The 18,412-nt window shown below is 35.6% G+C and overlaps 1 protein-coding gene across 12 annotated transcripts in view; it reads left to right on the top strand.

Annotated features, from left to right (window-relative positions):
* COBL (cordon-bleu WH2 repeat protein) overlaps positions 1–18,412 on the top strand; it is a 343,248-nt gene that overhangs the window by 294,930 nt on the left and 29,906 nt on the right. For all 12 annotated transcript variants that reach the window (XM_074283615.1, XM_074283610.1, XM_074283605.1 and 9 more), the window contains 2 exons: positions 11,321–11,415; positions 15,594–17,512. In XM_074283615.1, the coding sequence (XP_074139716.1) occupies positions 11,321–11,415; positions 15,594–17,512 (2,014 nt within the window). The remainder of the gene's footprint in view (positions 1–11,320; positions 11,416–15,593; positions 17,513–18,412) is intronic.

Genomic DNA, 18,412 nt, shown 5'->3' with positions numbered 1-18,412 from the left:
AAAAGAAAGAGAAAGAAACAAAGAAATGAAAAAAATCTACATTTTGTTACAGAAGATCAGGATCAGAAAGACTATCTAATGTAATCCCTGCCCTTTTTTCCCATACATGAAGAAATGTGGCCCACACAGAGGAAATAAGTTGCTAAGGTCACCTAGTGAGTTTGTGTCAGAGGCAGGAAATTCCTGAGGTCACAGGTCTTCCTGGTAAACTTTTCCTTTTAACAAATTAGGTATTTATCTATTGTTTCTTACGCTGCCACCGAGACTGTTTCCTAGTCAGGCCCAGGTGTCAATGTACTCCCTGCCCTCTTCTCTACATCCTGCTTCCTGTCCACTTCTTCCAGCCCACAGGAGTTTTTTCTTTGATTATTTTCAATATGTCAGTCTTTTTAAGAAACAGTGAACAAGTGTGACTGACACCCAGTAGTCATTGTGATCCTGCCTGTTTCATAAGTTCTAGATTTTATTAATGATGGTACAAGAAATGATTCTTTCAATAATCTCTCAACAATAATTATTGAGAAGTTCTAGGATTTTTTTTCTATTCTTCATTCTTTAGCATGCTCCTCAATCTTGTTCCCAGCTGGGAAGCTTAGCTCTCATCAAAAAGTAAAGAAATTCTAGTTAGGTGAACTGATAGATTCTAGCTCATTGTATTTTTAGTCAGACATAGATTTAGATGGAAGTAGATTCCCCTTTTTGTCAAGATTGACCTAGACAGGTGATAGTCTAGTATAAATAAGTCTTTGTCCAAGACTGGGTGAGTAGAGTCACATTCCCCCATACCCTCAATAGAACAAGCCTACCTCTCATTATAATATTCATTCTCTTATTACTTGTCAACCAGTCTACATCTACTCTTAAGAACATCCACTCTTCCTAGGACAAATAAGAATTGAGTGGATTCCTCAAGGGTTCTTTGGTTTAGGAAAAACAGCTCAATGATTCTTTTCTTAATTATCTGCTTGCTATCATTAATAAAATGATTAATTATCTAGAAACTATGTCTCTCAAACTTTTTATACATCGCATTAAAATCTTCCAGGAAGAATTTGAGTTCCTGGTATTGGAGCCCTCCCAAAGTGTTAGATTAACCTCCATAGCCTATTGATAGGCCAAGAAGAAACATGTATAGATTATATATGAAGGCTGATAAAGTTATTAATAAAGTCATAGCATCTATAATAAATAAAGAATCCAAATAAAACTGGATTATAATAAAAAAACTTCATGTGTCTAATACCTTAAAGTTTGTTAGATCCTTAATATATGTTATCTTATCTGAACCTCATTACTCCCTTGGGAGAGAGAGATGCTATAGATATTACTATCCTTGGCTTATAAATGGGGAAAGTGAGGGAAAGTTTAAATGACAAGCTCACAGAGGTAGTAAATGTCAAAGGTAGGATTATGAAATATGTTAAATTGAGAGTCTGGTTTTTTGGAGATGATCTGGGGCTCTTCTGTCTGCATCCTCATAAACAACAAGAACAAGAAAGATACTTCAATTAGACAGTCTTCAGATTTAAATATTTCACAAAGCCCAGGCTGTTTTCCTGGAAGAACCTTGGTCTTTCAGAATCTCTGCCTCCTATAACCAAGAGAACACTAGTCAATTTATCCTAACAATAAACCTGCTTTTTCCAACTTAAATTTAGCAAGTAGCAAAACCATGTTAACTGTTTGTGCTGTTGATTTTAGAAATTTAATTTATTACTACAACTCTGATTGATTCATAGATAACATTGCATAAGACTAAGGCTATTCAGACCAAAGTTTCAATTTTTTTAAATATAAAGAATACTAATCATCATATATGACTAAGGATGAGTAGTTTTAGTAACATTTTGGGATATAAGCCATGTTTAGTTGCACTATCAATTAGAAGACTTTTTCATTGTTGAGTTATTTGCTAGAATCCAAGTATTTACTCATAGTAAAATAACTGAACTCAAATATTGAACCCAAATCTCAGAGATTGCTAAGATCACTTCTATTTCTAAAGCATATGCTTCCGTGACTTAATCCAAAATCCATGACTGAGCACTGTATGTTAGGGAAGATTCCAACAAAAAACTGCAACTAATAAATCAACCCGTCATCATTGGTTTTACATAATAAACCACAAAGTCTATTAATACAGACTGATTGAGGCATTAAGAATATTAAAATTTCAGGGAAGATAATTTTAAAGTTATATCCAAACTTTGACTCAGCAGGGATGGTCTTTATTCCTTGGTACTTAAATAATTTATTTTGTTGAAAATGTCTTTCCTTTTGAGATTTAAGATCCACAAATCTATAACTAACCATATGGTCCTTCTGCTAGTAGACTTATAGTTCTTGACCTTTTTTCATGTCACAGATCCCTTTGGCAGCATGATGAAACCTATGGCTTCCTTCTCTCAATATTTTTTTTAAATTTGTAATTGAAGGAAATACTAAATTTGTTAGAGATTAATAAAAATAAAGATGTAAATTTTCCCACTCAAGTTCATGGGTAGCCCTTCCCCCACCAAAGTCTCCGCTTGAACCCCAGGTTAAGAACACATGCTTTAGACCATCAACTCTCTGGACCACACAGATCCTTAGAAGCTAACCCTTAGGTAGATCTGCCAAAGGTTGGAATGTGATTTTTATCTCATGATCTTGAGAGTTCAAAGATCCTTGTTAAGTTCATATGAATATGAAGTCTAAATAAGAAACATTGCTCAACCCAGAAGAATGTTGTCATAGAAAGACCTACACCACAAATCAATAGGAAGGGGGAAGTATTAAGAGATTAAATAGGACTGGAGCCTAAAGTTTTGAAACCGAGTAATAAGTATTATATTGCATTTTAAACTTTACAAGTGACTTTACATACATTGTCTCATTTGATTCTCCCAATATTCCTGTGAAGTATTTTTTCCATTTGAAAGATGAAGAAACAGGCTTTAGAGATTTAAGTGATTTGCCCATGATCACACAGTTACAGTGATATAGGAAGAATTCTACCCCTTGTGTTTCTGACTCCCAAAGTCCAGCAATTTCTGAATCACCAAAAAAACACTTAATGAGTTTAGGTAAGTGGGTAAGCACTGGTCACTATGGTAGTAATAAGAAGAGAGAGAAAAAACACAAACTAATATAGAGCTTAAAGGATGCATAGAACAAAGTACTTTGCATGTACCTTTTTTGCCTTCAATCCTCTCAAGGACATTGTGATGTAGACAAGGCTACTAAATCTAATACTTGCCTGGGATCACAGCTAAGTAAGGGCAGAGTTGGGTCTTGAACTCAGATCCTGAGCATCCAAATCCAGAATTCTTTTCAATATTCTCCTGGTTCTCCAGGGAATATTGAGTGTTTGATGTATGCATTAAGAACTTATTTTGTATTTTTCACAAGAAGACAATTTGAGGGCCTATTGATGCTCTGAGTTTTTTAAGTTTGATAAGAAATCCTAGCAGGATGTAATTCTTCCAGGACTGCTCGATTTGGAAGAAGAGGGGTCTGTATTTGAATTCCTGTTTCTCCTTATTTGTATGATCTCAAGTTAGTTATTTAACCTTTTGGAGCTTCACTTTCTGATTTTGCAAAATGGGAGAGGGGAAAGGTGAGACAAACTAATTTCTAATATCATTTCAGGCTCTAAATCTATAACTCTAGAAATCAGCCTAATCTCATTTAGTATCATAAAGATATTTGTTTTATTTAAATGAACTATCAGAGCTTAAAACTGTTCTAAGATTTTTGGGACTTTGTGTGTTGTGTATATGTGTGCTTTTAATTGAACTAAGATTAAAACCCAAGCTCTCTGCTTTCACAACTATTCTTCTTTATATACTTGGTTGACAAAAATAGTTGGATCTTCTGAAACCTTGAATTTCAAAGTTACAGTGACATCTGATAATAAAATAACTCATTTCTTTTATAAACGACATAAAAATCTAAGCAATGGAAGATAGGAAACAAGTGATCACTAAATATAAGTACATCACAAATATTACCTCATTTTATCCTCATAGCAACTCTAACAGGTAGGTGCTATTTGAAAACCCTATTTTATAGCTTAGGAAACTGAGGCAACCAAGATTAAATGACTTATATGCAAGGTTCATACAGCTAGTAAGTGTCGGAAGCCTTATTTGAATTTTAAGTCTTCCTGACTCCAGGCCTGACTCCAGGCCTGACTCCAGGCCTGTCATTCTCTCTCTTGCATCCGTAGCTGTAATAAAATGCAACTTTACTTCTCTAGATAGTGTTCCCACCTACCTGGAATAATTTTGAGCTGTCTTGCTCCTTTATAACATGCACAAGTACATAATCAGTTAGAATACAATGGGAAGAAAGGAAGAAAGGAGAGGTCCAGATAAAGTAGTTGGTGAAAATTGAAGCCAAGAGATAAAAACTTGTGTCTCTTCTCTTATCAAATCTTTTATTAGTGTTCCATATTTCCCTCTTTTCCTGGGCACCCTATGGAAGAGATGAAGCAGTAGGAAAGGTGAGACAAAATTAATAAATACGCTAGTCTTTTCCTTAAAGCCCACAGGTAGGCCCCAGTACTAATTTTAAGAAAGTAATTATGCTTTTGCTTGGTCATGTATTAGAACTCCAATTCTTTTTAATTAAGGAAATAGTTTTAAAATCAAATATGTAATGATGGTGGTCATTAACTAAATGGCATAGGCCTTTTTTTTTTTACCTTTAAGTTATAAAGTTTTCATTTCAAAAATGTTTTATTTTCTCCCCCCAAAAAAATCCTTTTAAGAGCACTTTGATTTGGAGCAGTTAAATGATGAAGTAGATAGAGTACCAGCCCTGAAGTCAGGAGGACCTGAGTTCAAATGTGGCCTCAGACCCTTAACACTTCCTAGTTGTGTGAATCCAGACAAGTCAACCCCAATTGCCTTAGCAAAAAAAAAAAAAAAAAAGCTTTTAATCCTACCTTCTCATTTTAATATTATTGACTAGGACATTGTTCAAATCCCTAGAGAATCTCTTTTTTTTCACTGTTATGAGAGAAATAGCACTAGAATAACATGATTTTGTTTAAAAAAAAAAAACTCAAAATGCACCAGTTCTGCTTTTTCTTTCATTTAATAAACTGTCATGAAGGGCTATCTCCCACAGTGCTAATTTGAAATAACTGCTATCCTATCTTTAATTTTGTCTCCAGCTGGGTAAGTGGTTGCTAAAGCTTAATTAGACATTGTGGTCTCAGCTCAGTGGAACACAAACCCTGCTGCTCAGCTACCCTCGGACCCCTGTTATTCTTTGTTGGACAAATCCTACAAAGGGCAAGGAAGACCCAGGACTTTGGTTGACTTTTTTCTCAGGCTTTGACTTCAGATTTAGTAGCTCTTGTCATTTGAGCCCTTCACATTTTACGACAGAAGTGGTCTGAAGGTTATCATGCTCTTTACAGAATCACAAGCTCTGTGTGAGAAAATGCCATTGGTAATGTTTATCCAACACATACAACCTGATCTCAGAATTGTCTCATATTTTTCTTGGGCTTGAGCCAAAATAAAACCATCAACAAGAAACAGATCTCTAGGTTTGGGGTGGGAGAGTTTTTGAGGGAAAATATTAAGCTCCTATTTACTTCTGCTATAGGACTATTGTCTGGCCCAACCTAAAATTGGCTAATGCTTCAACCTAGTGACTAAATCTTCACACTTATATCCTTATCAGCTCTGTTGCCAAGCTCAAGACAAGCCTTTTTGCCTTTAATCCAATAATGATGATCTTGATAATAATAGCTAATATTTGTATAGCATCTTAAGCTCTCCAAAGTACTCTATATAAATCATCTCATCTGTCTTCACAATACCTGGGAGGTAGCGTACTATTACTATCTCCATTTTACAAATGAGAAAACTGAGTCAAAACATTTGTCCAGTCACACAACTAATAAATATCTCTTGTGGAATTCCAGCTAAGGAGCTTTATCCAAATATTGGAGCAAGAATGGAGAAAATAGGTTATGAGAATAACTCAATTTTGGGGCATGAGTTGGTGTAGGTGATAGAAAGATAAGTAGCAAAGGATTCAGCAGTAGCTCATAGTTGAACTGGTCAACCATCAGGTAAAGATTGTGAAGGAAAAAATTGGGTTTAAGAGAGGAAAAACAGAATAAGATGTGTCTCATTCATTACCACCCAATTTTTTAAAGTGGAAAGCAAAATGGTTCATATTCAAGATTAGCCAGTCTTAGAGAACGTTCAGGGACTTGAACCAGAGTCTTCAGGGAAGAATTACTTTTCCAGCTGAGCAAGAAAGAGTAACAAAGGCCTCGCTGGTAATCTTCATGCCCTTGTTGGATGTCCCTAGTTTTCTATTCAAATTACCATTAATTGGACTGTGATGTGCTGGACTTCTGGGGCAGGGTAGACTTACTCTGATTGTGATTCATTCCTGTTTGCTTTACGCGCTTAACAAAAACTGCAATCTTTAATAGCCACAGGACTGACAGCAAATTTTTTGAAGCCTTATATTTTTAGTTCCTCAAAATTGCATTACACTTTGGTCCTGAAGGATAATTGAAAAGAGAAATCTTCTTTTAGTGTATGTTCCTTTATTAGAAATGGAACCACCAGTGTCTAAACTAAACATCCATTCTATGTTCTTAGGTGGATTTGTCTTTTCCAGAACCAGTGACCAGTAAATTTAAAGTCAATACTGAGAAAGTGACTACCTCACTACATCAAGTCTATAATATAAAATGAAGGAATAATCTTAAATGTTGTTCATCACACTACATATATTTTCCTGAGAAACAGTGTGTCATAATGGATAGGGAGCTGACTGGGAAGAGCTTAAATACATACTGGACATATTACCCTGAGCAAGTCATGTAACATCTTAGTGTCAGGTGAAGAGTCTGAAATCCTTTTGAAAAGAAACTGCTCCAGTTTTACACATATATACACATACATATAATTATAATGGTCAAACCAAGAAGTTTCTAGAATTTATGCAAAAATCCCTAGATAACTCTCTTAAGACTAAGTAAATGTTAACCTTTATTAATCAACAGGATTCTTCCCGGGGAGTTACCTATACCAACATTAGAGCTCAAATCCAAAACAAATATACCAACAAAGATTCATTTAATATTTACTCTCTATCAGACACTATGCTGAGCATTAGGGAGATGAGGAAAAAAACAAAAATTACCCCCACCCTCAAGGAGTTTATATTCTAATGGAAAATATACCTCTATTTCTCCATAGTCATTATTTGTCTTAAATTAGGATCCAGATGTTCCATAAATAATTGGCCTTTGGATTTTGTAGAATGTAAAATATTATAAATTTTCCAGATCATGTGGGTCACGTTATTTATTATTTTACAGATGAAGAAATGGAGGCCTCAGAAAAAATAAATGACTTGCCAAAGACTCTATAACTACTTGTGAGCATTCAAAATGTTATTTTTATTATTCTTCATATTTTAAAATTAAACATATAAATTTAAATTCATTTAAAATGATGATGTATATTTTCTCATGAAGGAGAAAAAAGTAGGGGGAAGAGGGAAACCATCCAAAGAAATACATTTGAATAATCTGAGACCAAAAACAAAATCTTGATGTTTTTAATTCTTCCATTATTTCTTAATACAAATTATAGTTTATAATATAAATATGCAAATGTATACAGTATCCTGTAAACTTTTTGAACTTAGAGAATAATAGTGGTAGAATGATTCTTAGACATCTACTTGACAAGTGAGCCACCCTCTCATTTGATAGATGAGTCAGAGGAAGCGTAGAACTTCAGTGACCTACTTGAGCTCACACCGAGTTCACAGAAAAACCTAAGGCTTTGGTAAATGGCAAATTGGAAGGTTGGTAGAGGGCTCCAAAAACCCAGTGTTTACTTAAGGAGGGCAATTTATCAGACTGAATTATGTATTTAAGGAAAGATTGTGGAAAGTATATTTGACACATTCAAATCTGACGTGAATTCACATTCACCTCACTTTTACCAACTGCAAATATTTCTTTAAATTTCATTAGATTTTGGCTGTTAATTACTTTAGAAATATTTTCAAGTTCATAGTACAATATAAAAATAGTATAGCATACATAGAATACTTTTTACAAAAGACTTCACAATCTAAAATCTATTTGATTTTATGTCACTAATTTTTCTATTGTCTATATGAAATAAATCATAATCATAATTATGATCCCACTTAATCCAGACAAAATCTGTTTATTGATAGTCTGTGTCCTTATTAGGATGTGTGCATCTTTTAACATATTTTATTTTTATTAATTAAGCAGAATTTGTTTTCTCTCCTCCCGCCTTCCTCCTACCCCTGCAATTGAAGGGGGGGGAAAACCTTTATAACACATAAGGATAATCAAGCAAAACAAATTTTCACCTTGGCAAAATCCAAAAGCATGTGTCTCATTCTGCATTTTGAATGCAAAATCTACTTATTAAGAGTCTTCAGAGAGGAAAAAATAATGATACTATTTTTCTCAAATCTGGATAAACTTGTGCTGATAAAATTGTCTCAGTAACAAGCCTCCCAAGATGGAGCTCCCTGTTTGTAAAGTGAGCCTTAATGATTTGCATAAATCTTAATTACAGTGAAACATTCAGTGATGTGTACTGTAAGATTATTAGATGCAAGGGCACTGGAGCTCACCTCTGAAAGTTATAGGACATGGCATGAGCCATCTGCCCAGTACAAATAGCCCAGGATTGGAGAGAGGACTGAAATGAAAATATATAAAGATGCTCAAAATGGGTCCTATAATGAAGAGTTGCCCCTGTCAAAAGCTTCTTGAAAGAAGAGACTTTTGAGTATTTGTCTTCGTTTCCATTTCTCCAGTGCCTCCCCAACTACAATCCATCCTCTACTCACCTGTCAAAGTAATTTTCCTAAAGCATTACTCTGACCATTTCATCCTACTGTTCAGAAGCTCTTGTGGCTCCCAAGTACTGTTTATCACTTAGAGCTTTCTATTCCTATTTTTCCAGTCTATTTTGCTTTCCCTCACGCAAGAGACTCCATCCCCAAATCCCTACTCTGTGCCTTTTCCCTGACCAGCCCCCAGGTCTGCAATTCTCCTCTTCCTCACCTTTGCTAAGTAGCCTTCTTGGTTTTCTTTAAGACAGCTCGAATCTCACCTTCTGCAAAAGCCTTTTGCTGTTCTATTCTCCCCTCCCTCCATCCTGGCCTTCATCCCCCCTCCCCAACTCTACTTCTTCCTTGCCTCTGAATGAACTTCCAACTACTCTAAATAGTACTTAGTTATTTGTATGTTATCTTGCCCAATAGAATATGTTTCTTTAAAGACAAGAACTGTGTTTTTGTCTTTCTTTGTAGCTTAGTTTTTTTAAATACTTAGCATGTAGTAAGGAATTAAATGTTTGTTGGTTGATTAACTGACCTTTTATCTCCAATACTTTGCATAGTGTCTGGAAAAGATTAGGCAATTAATAAAAAATAGTTGAATAGATGAATGAGAGTAAGAGCCATCCTTATTCTTAATAGGGCTTGCAATTTGCTTCAGCTAGGGTTCTGTGCTGTAATAAGGGGATACTTAGCTTGAAAAGTAGGACCCCAGAGTTCAGTCATAGTGAACTTTACCTGCCCTACTCACTCTATCAACCCAGCAGGGCCTTCCAAGTGAAGATCCAGAGATCCCATTTTATTCCCTCAGCCCCAACTAGTAGTTTGGCCACATGGCTAAATTCATCAGTTCAGAGCCCACCCAGCTGGATAACCTCTCTGTTCTTTAGGAAGGAAGGCATGCAGTATGACAAATATAGCCATATGAGAACATGCTGCAAAATTCAACCGCAGACTTTGGAAACAGAATAATTCTGAAGTTTCCATACAGTATCAGATACTTGCCCATCCAATAGTCTTGCATTCCATATGCCTGGATGTTTTGTTGTAACTCAGATTTGTGTATTTGTATACCATTTGTCGGTGACTGCTTTAGAATGACACAGATGTGCAAACAAATTCTATTTGCACATTAAGTTTTCTTTGTACATCAGAATTAAAACTCAGACTCCCTGACTCCACAGTGAATGGGAACTATTTCTTTGTGACATGGATTTTATTAACCCTTTATGTACATCTCCTGGAGGGAATGTATTTAGTCAACTAGTGAGCCCACAAATAGGGGTGTTCCGGAGGGGCAAAATGCCCGTTTGTGGTTTGAATTAGTTTACTCTGAGTGTTTGCCAAAATGAATGGATTTTTCCCCTGAGTTTTGGTTCAGCCCTGTGTATATAGAGAACTCTTAAGTGTAGAGACCATTTCTCTTACTGTAGCTCAGAAGCATTTGCAGTTTACAGTGTTAGAGATTTACCCGGATGGCCAAGAGGTAAAGTGACTTGCCCAGGATCACACAGTGACAGAGGGCAGACTTAACCGTAGTTCTTTCTACTCCAATGCTGGCCCTTCTAGCTACTGTTCCATTCTCTCTCAGAATGGATTTGAGATAAATTTTTCCCATTTAATAATATTATAATTTTCTAATTACATGTAGAAATAGTTTTCTACCCTCATTTTTATATGATTTGTGGTCCCAAATTTTTCTTCTTTCCTTCCCTTTCCCAAGACAGCAAGTTATACGTGCACAATCCGATTAAATGTATTTCCACATTATTCATGTTGTTAAAGAAGAATCAGAACAAAAGGGAAAAACCATGAGAAAGAAAAGAAAAACAGCAGAAGTGAAAATAGCATGCCTCAATCTGCACTCAGACTCCATAATTCTTTCTCTGGATGAGTTTAGCATTTCTCATCATGAGTCTTTTGAAATTGTCTTTGATCATTGTATTGCTGAGAAAACCTCAGTTAATCATAGTTGATCATTAGACAATGTTGCTCTTATTACAATGTCCTCTGGTTCTGCTTATTTCATTCAGCATCAGTTCATATAAGTCTTTCCAAGCTTTTTTGAAAACATTCTACTTAGCATTTCTTACACAAAAATAGTTTTCAGTTAAGTTCATATACTACAATTTGTTCAGTCATTCTCCGATTGATGGGCATCCTTTCAATGTCCATTTTTTTTGCCACAACAAAAATTATTGCTATAAATATTTCTATATAAGTGGGTACCTTTCCCTTTTTTGTGGTTTCTTTTGGATACAAACCTAGTTATGGTACTACTAGATCTGAAGAGATGCACAGTCTTATAAAAGTCCTGTGGGAATAGCTCCAAATTGCTGTCCAGAATGGCTGGATCATTTCATAGCCTCCCTACAATACATTAATGTTCCAGTTTTCCCACATCTTCTGATACATTTCTAAAGGAGAATAAATCTGTTTGTTTTTCTTTATTCTTCTCCAGAAACGAAAAAGCAATTACAGCAAAGGATAGCGATGACATCTTTATTAATGGACAGCTCCAAAAACCCCTGGCAGAATATTATGAAGATCTAGAAGGTAATTCTATTTCCAAACCCTAATTTTAATAGTATTATGTAGCTATAAATTCCTGTGGTTTGCAAATGCATATGTATGTATACAAAAAGGCATGTTTAAATTTATCTACATGTATAGTGTATATTATCATATAGGTATATATGTGTGTTTGTGGATGTATACATGTATATATAAAGTATATACATATTGCATATATATATATATACACATACATATACATGTAGTATATATTCACATACAGGTATGTGTATAGATATATACATATACATGTATATAAAATATAAAATATATAATATATATTGCATGTATGTACATATATATGTATTATAGTTTTTAGAGATACATACAGAAAATCATATATATGTGTATATATGCATATAATCTAGACTTATGACTTGATCACTGAATGGAGCTCTCAACGAGGCTATTTCCCCAGTCAATTGGGCATTTGCTCTTCTATAAATTATAGTCTTAGGGAGTACTTAGACCAGAGCCGTTGAATCACTTGATGAGGGTCAGAGAGTCATGACTTGAAAACCACTATCTTCTGACGCCAAGGTCAGCTACACTATGACATCTTTCTTACATGTATTTAAATAAATGTGTGAATAGCATATGTATATTAGTCTTTATAGCTTCCCAATATATTTTAGAGAGACCAAGAGATTTGAAAATAAAATACTCTATATGTATATTTGTTGATACCTATTGTTTGGGTTGATAACTTAATATATGTTACCTAAATATTTTTTTCATAATGTGACTATGTTAAATTAACCATCTCTTCTATTGGTTAAAAATCATCAAATGTAAGAATGAAATCAAAGTCTGGTTTTCTTAATTTCCAAGGTAAGATTGATGCATCTTTCTAATGACTAACACACAACTTCAGAAAAATAAAATCTATATGGCTTAGATGATAGAGTATTTGTTTTTGAAGATGTAGAGAAGTTAAATCATTATATTGAATGTTAGCAATATGGGTATTAGAGATACAATTTCCCTCAGTCCTTCTATAGTTGAAGACGCCACCAGAGTTCCAAATCTGGTTTCTAAGAGTAATGGAGGTGAGAAGGTATATTCTCCCACCATAATGGGAAACTTCAGGGAGGGAAATTTAATTCAATTCAGTGAACAAGGAAAACAGCTTTGAAACAAAAGGATCATTGAAACATATAGAAAAGAATAAGAAACAGACTGAGAAATCTGCAAAATATAGTCAACAGGGAGTTTTGATGATTTATATTCAGAATAACTGAACTCACAGCACTGTACATATAACTTCTACTTGTTCATCAGTCAGTAAAGTTCACAGAGCAGCTAATGTGTGAAAAATATCATATGAGATGCTGTTGAAAAGTAGAAAATCCAGCCTATATCTACATTCATGGCAATTTGACAGCTGCAGGACTGTTCCAACCATAACTTTAAGTCAAACGAAAAAGCCATAGTCAGCAGCAACTGTGTCTTGGAGTCTTTGCTAATCACATGCTATGAAGACTGATCATGACAGATTGATTTAACTGGAAAGTACAATTGGGAACAGTTATGAAATTATTTTGCCATCTTGTGTATGAATATAGCCAGTGAGTGCCAAGTATTTTCATGGCACTTACATTCCAAATGGAGAACAAAGTACATACGTATCACATAACGTATAAATAAGTACAAAGTAATGTGGTCTACACTGGAATTCTCAGCGTCTCCCAAATACACATCTCAATGTTAAGGGCCTCTGATTTCATGCATATGGGAATTATCTCCATCATCAGCATAGCCCATAGCCCATAGATAACTTAGAGTGTCTTAAACTGTTGATTGCAATTTTGAGATTCAAAGAGACTATATGACTTAGGATCACAGGTGTAGAAAGGATTTCAGAAATAATTTTATCCAATAACTACATTTTACAGATAAGGAAATTGAGGTCCAGTGAGATTGAGTGCCTTACTTACATAGTCAAAGAGCTAGTAAATAATCTGGGGTGAGACTTGGACCTAAGTGTTCCTGATATCAAATCTAGCACTGTTTATTAACTGCATTGTTTCTGCCATCCACACACTAGCTCTCTTCTATTTCCATGTTTATTCATACCATCCTCATATCTTAGGTTTAGAATGCCTTCCCTGTGCTAGGCCCAACTTTCCCTTTTGGAAACTTACCTTTCAAGGTGGAATTCAGCTGCTGTCTCTTTTTTAAGTATTGCTTCATCTCCCTTCCTCTCTCCCAGATCTCATTGATAAGTGAAATATCATGGTATTTTAAATATCCTTTATTTTTTAATTGTATTTTTTGGTTGTAGTTCATTGTGTGCATCTTCCTTTACCAAAACTCCACTCTCTGGGATCCTTGATGGTAGCCTTTTGTCTGATTTATCTTTTTTTATTCTTGCCAGCAGCCAGCATAGTAGATTACACACGTAACATAAACTCAAGAAATTTTTGCTAAATGATAAAATGAACAAAACTCAATACTGAGTGATATGAGGACTAGTCAGGAAAGTACTAGAAAAATGTCATTTTAATAGGATTTTGCAAAAGACAAAGTTTGAATTAGAATAACACGATTAGATGGATATTTGAGAGATGGTTGCATCATTAATGAATAAATATTAGTATGCCAGGAGCTGGTTAAGTTCTCAAGGACCAAATACAAATGCCTCATACAGTATCCAGTTTTGCTTAAAGATCTCTAATGAGGGAGAACCACTTTTCCCCAGTAGCAGGAGACTGCCTTTTATTTGTACTAAACTAATGCTATAGAACTAAAATTAATACTATAAAATGAATTTTTGTTAAAAGAAAGGTAAATGTAAATTCCATTTAAATCAATGAACACTTATTAAGTATCTAGTGTATACAGTGTTCTGCTGGTAATATAAAGACAATATCTATCAAGTGTTTATTGAATACTTACTATTTTCTGGGAACTGTGCTCAAAACTAACTAATCCCTACCCAAAAGGAGCTGGTAGTGTGAGGGGAAGATAGTGAGTTTGTACAAAATAACATAATAACTCCAAGTAGCTAACTGCTTGTGCCCTCAAGGAACTTATAATAGGGAAAGTTGGATGAGGGTCAGGGAATGCAATATGCAAAACCTGTGTTTATATTTTACTATTCTATGAAACTAAGGAACTTATTCTAAGAATACATTGAGAGCAAAAGAGAATCTTATTCTAAGAATTTAGATTCTCTCAAGCAAAACTCAAAACTGAGTTGCAAAAATGGAAATCAAATGCAGTACAACTGAGAAGGAAAATAACAGACTGTATCATGTTTTATTGAAATACCTTCAATATTTTTCTTGTGCAGCAATATAACGATATAAATATGTATACATATATTGGATTTAACATATATTTTAACATTTTTAACATGGATTATATTACTTGCCATCTAGGAGAGGAGATGAGGGAAAGGAGGGGAAAATTTGAAACACAAAATTTTGCAAGAGTCAGTGTTGAAAAATTAATCATGCATATATGTTTTGTAAATAAAAATTTTTAATAAAAAAGAAATATATTCAATAAGCTACTTTATAGACTATGTCTCTGGCCAATTCAGATAGTTATACAAATGATGGACTTATTTGACACATAATTTGTTCTTATATGTGAAAATTCTAAATCAGTCTTGCCACAATCTCAGTGTTTTAGAGCCTGCTTCATAATTTAGGGCTTTGGAAAAGGTTTATAATGATTTTGTTCCTTTATACTCAAGCTGTCACCCTATATTTCATTAAGGCGTGATAGTTGGAACAAGCTTTCTGGTGTCTTATTTTGCTTTACTTCAGATATCATATGAGGAACTAGGAGGTAAAAACCTAAAATGAACTTCGAATGTTGATGCTCTAAAGCTGTTTAAACAAAGGGTTAGATTTAGAAAACTATTTTTAACTGCAAAAACAATGGCAGAATGTTGTTTTAACTAAGCACCTCACCTGGAAACATCACAAACTGCCAACATTTCTCCCATCACATTATGTAAGATGAGAATCTGGCCCAGGATATATGTAGATTGTAAACTAAAATGACTTGTAAATGTATGTAAATATCTTATACAAATGTTACCAAAGGGAATCAAGCTCATGGTTGTGACTACATTGAAGAATTGGCATAGGAACTATATTACTGGGGCCAATTTGAGAAAATATTCCTTTCTATGTTTTTTTTTCCAGATATGGAAGATAGTTATGAAACAGATACCATTTCTTTAACAGACTCCACAAATGGTGGGCTCAGTCCCCATGGACAAGAGGCTATAGTCCCTAAAGATAATGCTTACACAATTCCAGTGACATTTATAGGGGAAGTTTTAGACGATCCTGTGGATCTGGGGACTTTCATCAATAAAAACAATAATGCAGGTTCTTTTGATATGGAACATATGACTAATAAAGCAACCTACATAACTGAGAAACCCTTGTATGACCAGTCCTACAAGTCAAAACCCAGCAATCTACATGTGAAAAAGAGGGAGAACACATTTGAATCCTATGTTTCTTCAAGTGAAATGAAAAAAGAAAAAGATCTGATACCATCCAACAATGGCAAAAATACTTGTCCAAGTGAACTAAGGCCCAACGTGGCTTCTTCTACTCCTCAACCTCCAATGGGTGACCCATGCTTGAAAGAAAAAAACCATCAGGGCCATGAGTCAAATGGCATTCAAAGGTCCCACATGTCAAAGAAAATTATTTCAGAACTGATGATGGAAAAGCAAACCAGTGATAAAAACGATCTCATAGTGCCATCATCATGGTATTGTCGGAGCCAAAACCCAGTAGGACCTAAAGCTGGCCTTACAACCTATAAAATTGTTCCTCCAAAATCAGAGATGAAATGCTATGATCGAGGGGTATCCCTTTCAACTGGTGCCATTAAGATAGATGAATTAGGCAATCTAGTTAGCCCGCATGTGGATGGGAAGAAGTCTACCTTGATACCATCTGTTGGGGAAATGGAGACACTCCCCATTGGGAAAGTAAAGGAATTCTGGAGGTCAAACTCCATAGAGAGACATCCTGATGGACCCCTAGAATATGCTAAAAGAGCTGTGGCCACTCCGCCATTAAAACAACATCATAAAGAAACTAAACTCAAAGCAGAACCAGAAGTCTTGGACCCAAAGCTAAAACCATCACAGATGGCTGCCCAAAAAGTGGGTGAAAACAATTCTGAACTGGAAAAAAGCAAGCCACCTGCCTCGGTCCCCAGCACCACTCAGGCAAAAGCACCAGCTGCCACATCAGCGAACCCTACTGGAGAAGCCCTCTCCTTTCTGAAGCCTCAGAGAAGAACTTCAAGCCAATATGTTGCCTCTGCGATTGCAAAACGGATGGAAACTCCTCCGGTCAAGATGATTTCCCTCAGCAAGAGTGAGAGAGAGCCGAGCAGATGGGAAGGCAGGAAGTCCAGACAAGACTTAGCGCCTCCTTCTGAAAATGAGAATCTATTAAGCAGTACCCTTCCTCTAACAAAAGCATCCAAAAATGACCCCAAGAGGTCCTATTCTGATTGTTGGGTTGGCCATGGAAAGGAATCGATTAAACCTACCCCTGGAGCTTCTTCTGAGATGGAAAACATAGGAGCAAATATCAAGCACCCTGTTCAAAACAGTTCTGCAGACAGTTACAGGCAAAGAATTAATGGACCACCGACTAAATCTTCCCCCAGTACTGATTATTCCCTAGAGGAAGTTTGTGGTTCCAATGGAAAACACAGCTACCAAAAGACCACTTCTGAATGTGACTCAAAAGGCAGGGCAGACAATACAAATTCTTTGGTCCCTGCAAAGTCACCAGGATTCCAAACCTCTAGTGGCCCTGCTTCCAGTACCACTAAGTGGCTTTGTGTCAACAGTAGCAATCAGAATGATGCAGGTGTAAACAGCCAGGGTACTTTGAAAAGAGAAGATAGACCAGATGTCTTATCTGATCGTGATAATGAACTTGAGAGTCCCCTACAGGCGACTGTATTTGGGCCCAAGAAGAAATTCAAACCTGTTGTCCAGAAACCAGCACCTAAAGACACTTCACTGCACAGTGCTTTGATGGAAGCCATTCAGACAGCAGGAGGAAAGGAAAAACTCAGAAAGGTAAAGGGAAGGGGAAGGCTTGGCTGTGGATGCGGGGTATTAGGAGGTCTCCAGGTCAGCCTGCTCCTGCTGTAGGACAAAGGGACGACTACTGTCCCTGTGATTTCAGTGATACAGGGAACTCCTCAATAGGGTAACTCCTTCCAGGGCAGGCTGATATTTTCTTGATAATTCATGGCCTTAGAGAGTTTTGTAGAGCACTGAAAGGTTGAGTGACTTGTGGTTAAACTATGTATCAGGGACAGAGGTTGAACGCAGATTTTCTCAGCACTTAGACCAGCTCTCTCTCCATTCCACAAAGTTGGAATTATAACTAGGCTGAGCTTAACTTTTCTGAGCCTAGGAAATTATTTTTCTTATAATTTAACCTGATCCCTCAATAGTTGACTAAAGACATTGACAATAATAGCATTGCTAATAATAGCTAGTATCTATATAGCACTTTAAGGGAGCAGAGTGCTTTACAAATATTATCTAATTTTATTCACATAACCTTGGGAGGTTTTATTACATCTTTATTTTAAAGTTAAGGAAACTGAAGCAAGCAAGAATTAAGTGACTTAACAAGGATCACATAGCTAGTAAGTATCTAAGGCTAGTTTCCTGACCCCATGTCCAGATCTCTACACATATCTCCTAGCTACCAAAAGAGATGGTTGAGTGGATTAGAATTTCCTTACCTCTCCCTGACTCTAGAAGCAGAAGAGCAGGGCAGTGGAATAATCTACCAATCAATAACTTTGTAGATTACAAACTTTGTAGATTAATAAATGTGTAGATTTGTACTGAGGCAATAATCAACAAATTTCCAAGCCTGTTGGGTGCTTTTCTGAGCTTGACTAAATGACAGAAGTTTTAAAAATATGGTGATGTAAAAACAAAAGAATTTATATTAACCAT

Source organism: Sminthopsis crassicaudata, chromosome 1, assembly GCF_048593235.1.
Source record: "Sminthopsis crassicaudata isolate SCR6 chromosome 1, ASM4859323v1, whole genome shotgun sequence".
Lineage (NCBI taxonomy): Eukaryota > Metazoa > Chordata > Mammalia > Dasyuromorphia > Dasyuridae > Sminthopsis > Sminthopsis crassicaudata.
This window is presented reverse-complemented; position numbering and strand designations above follow the sequence as displayed.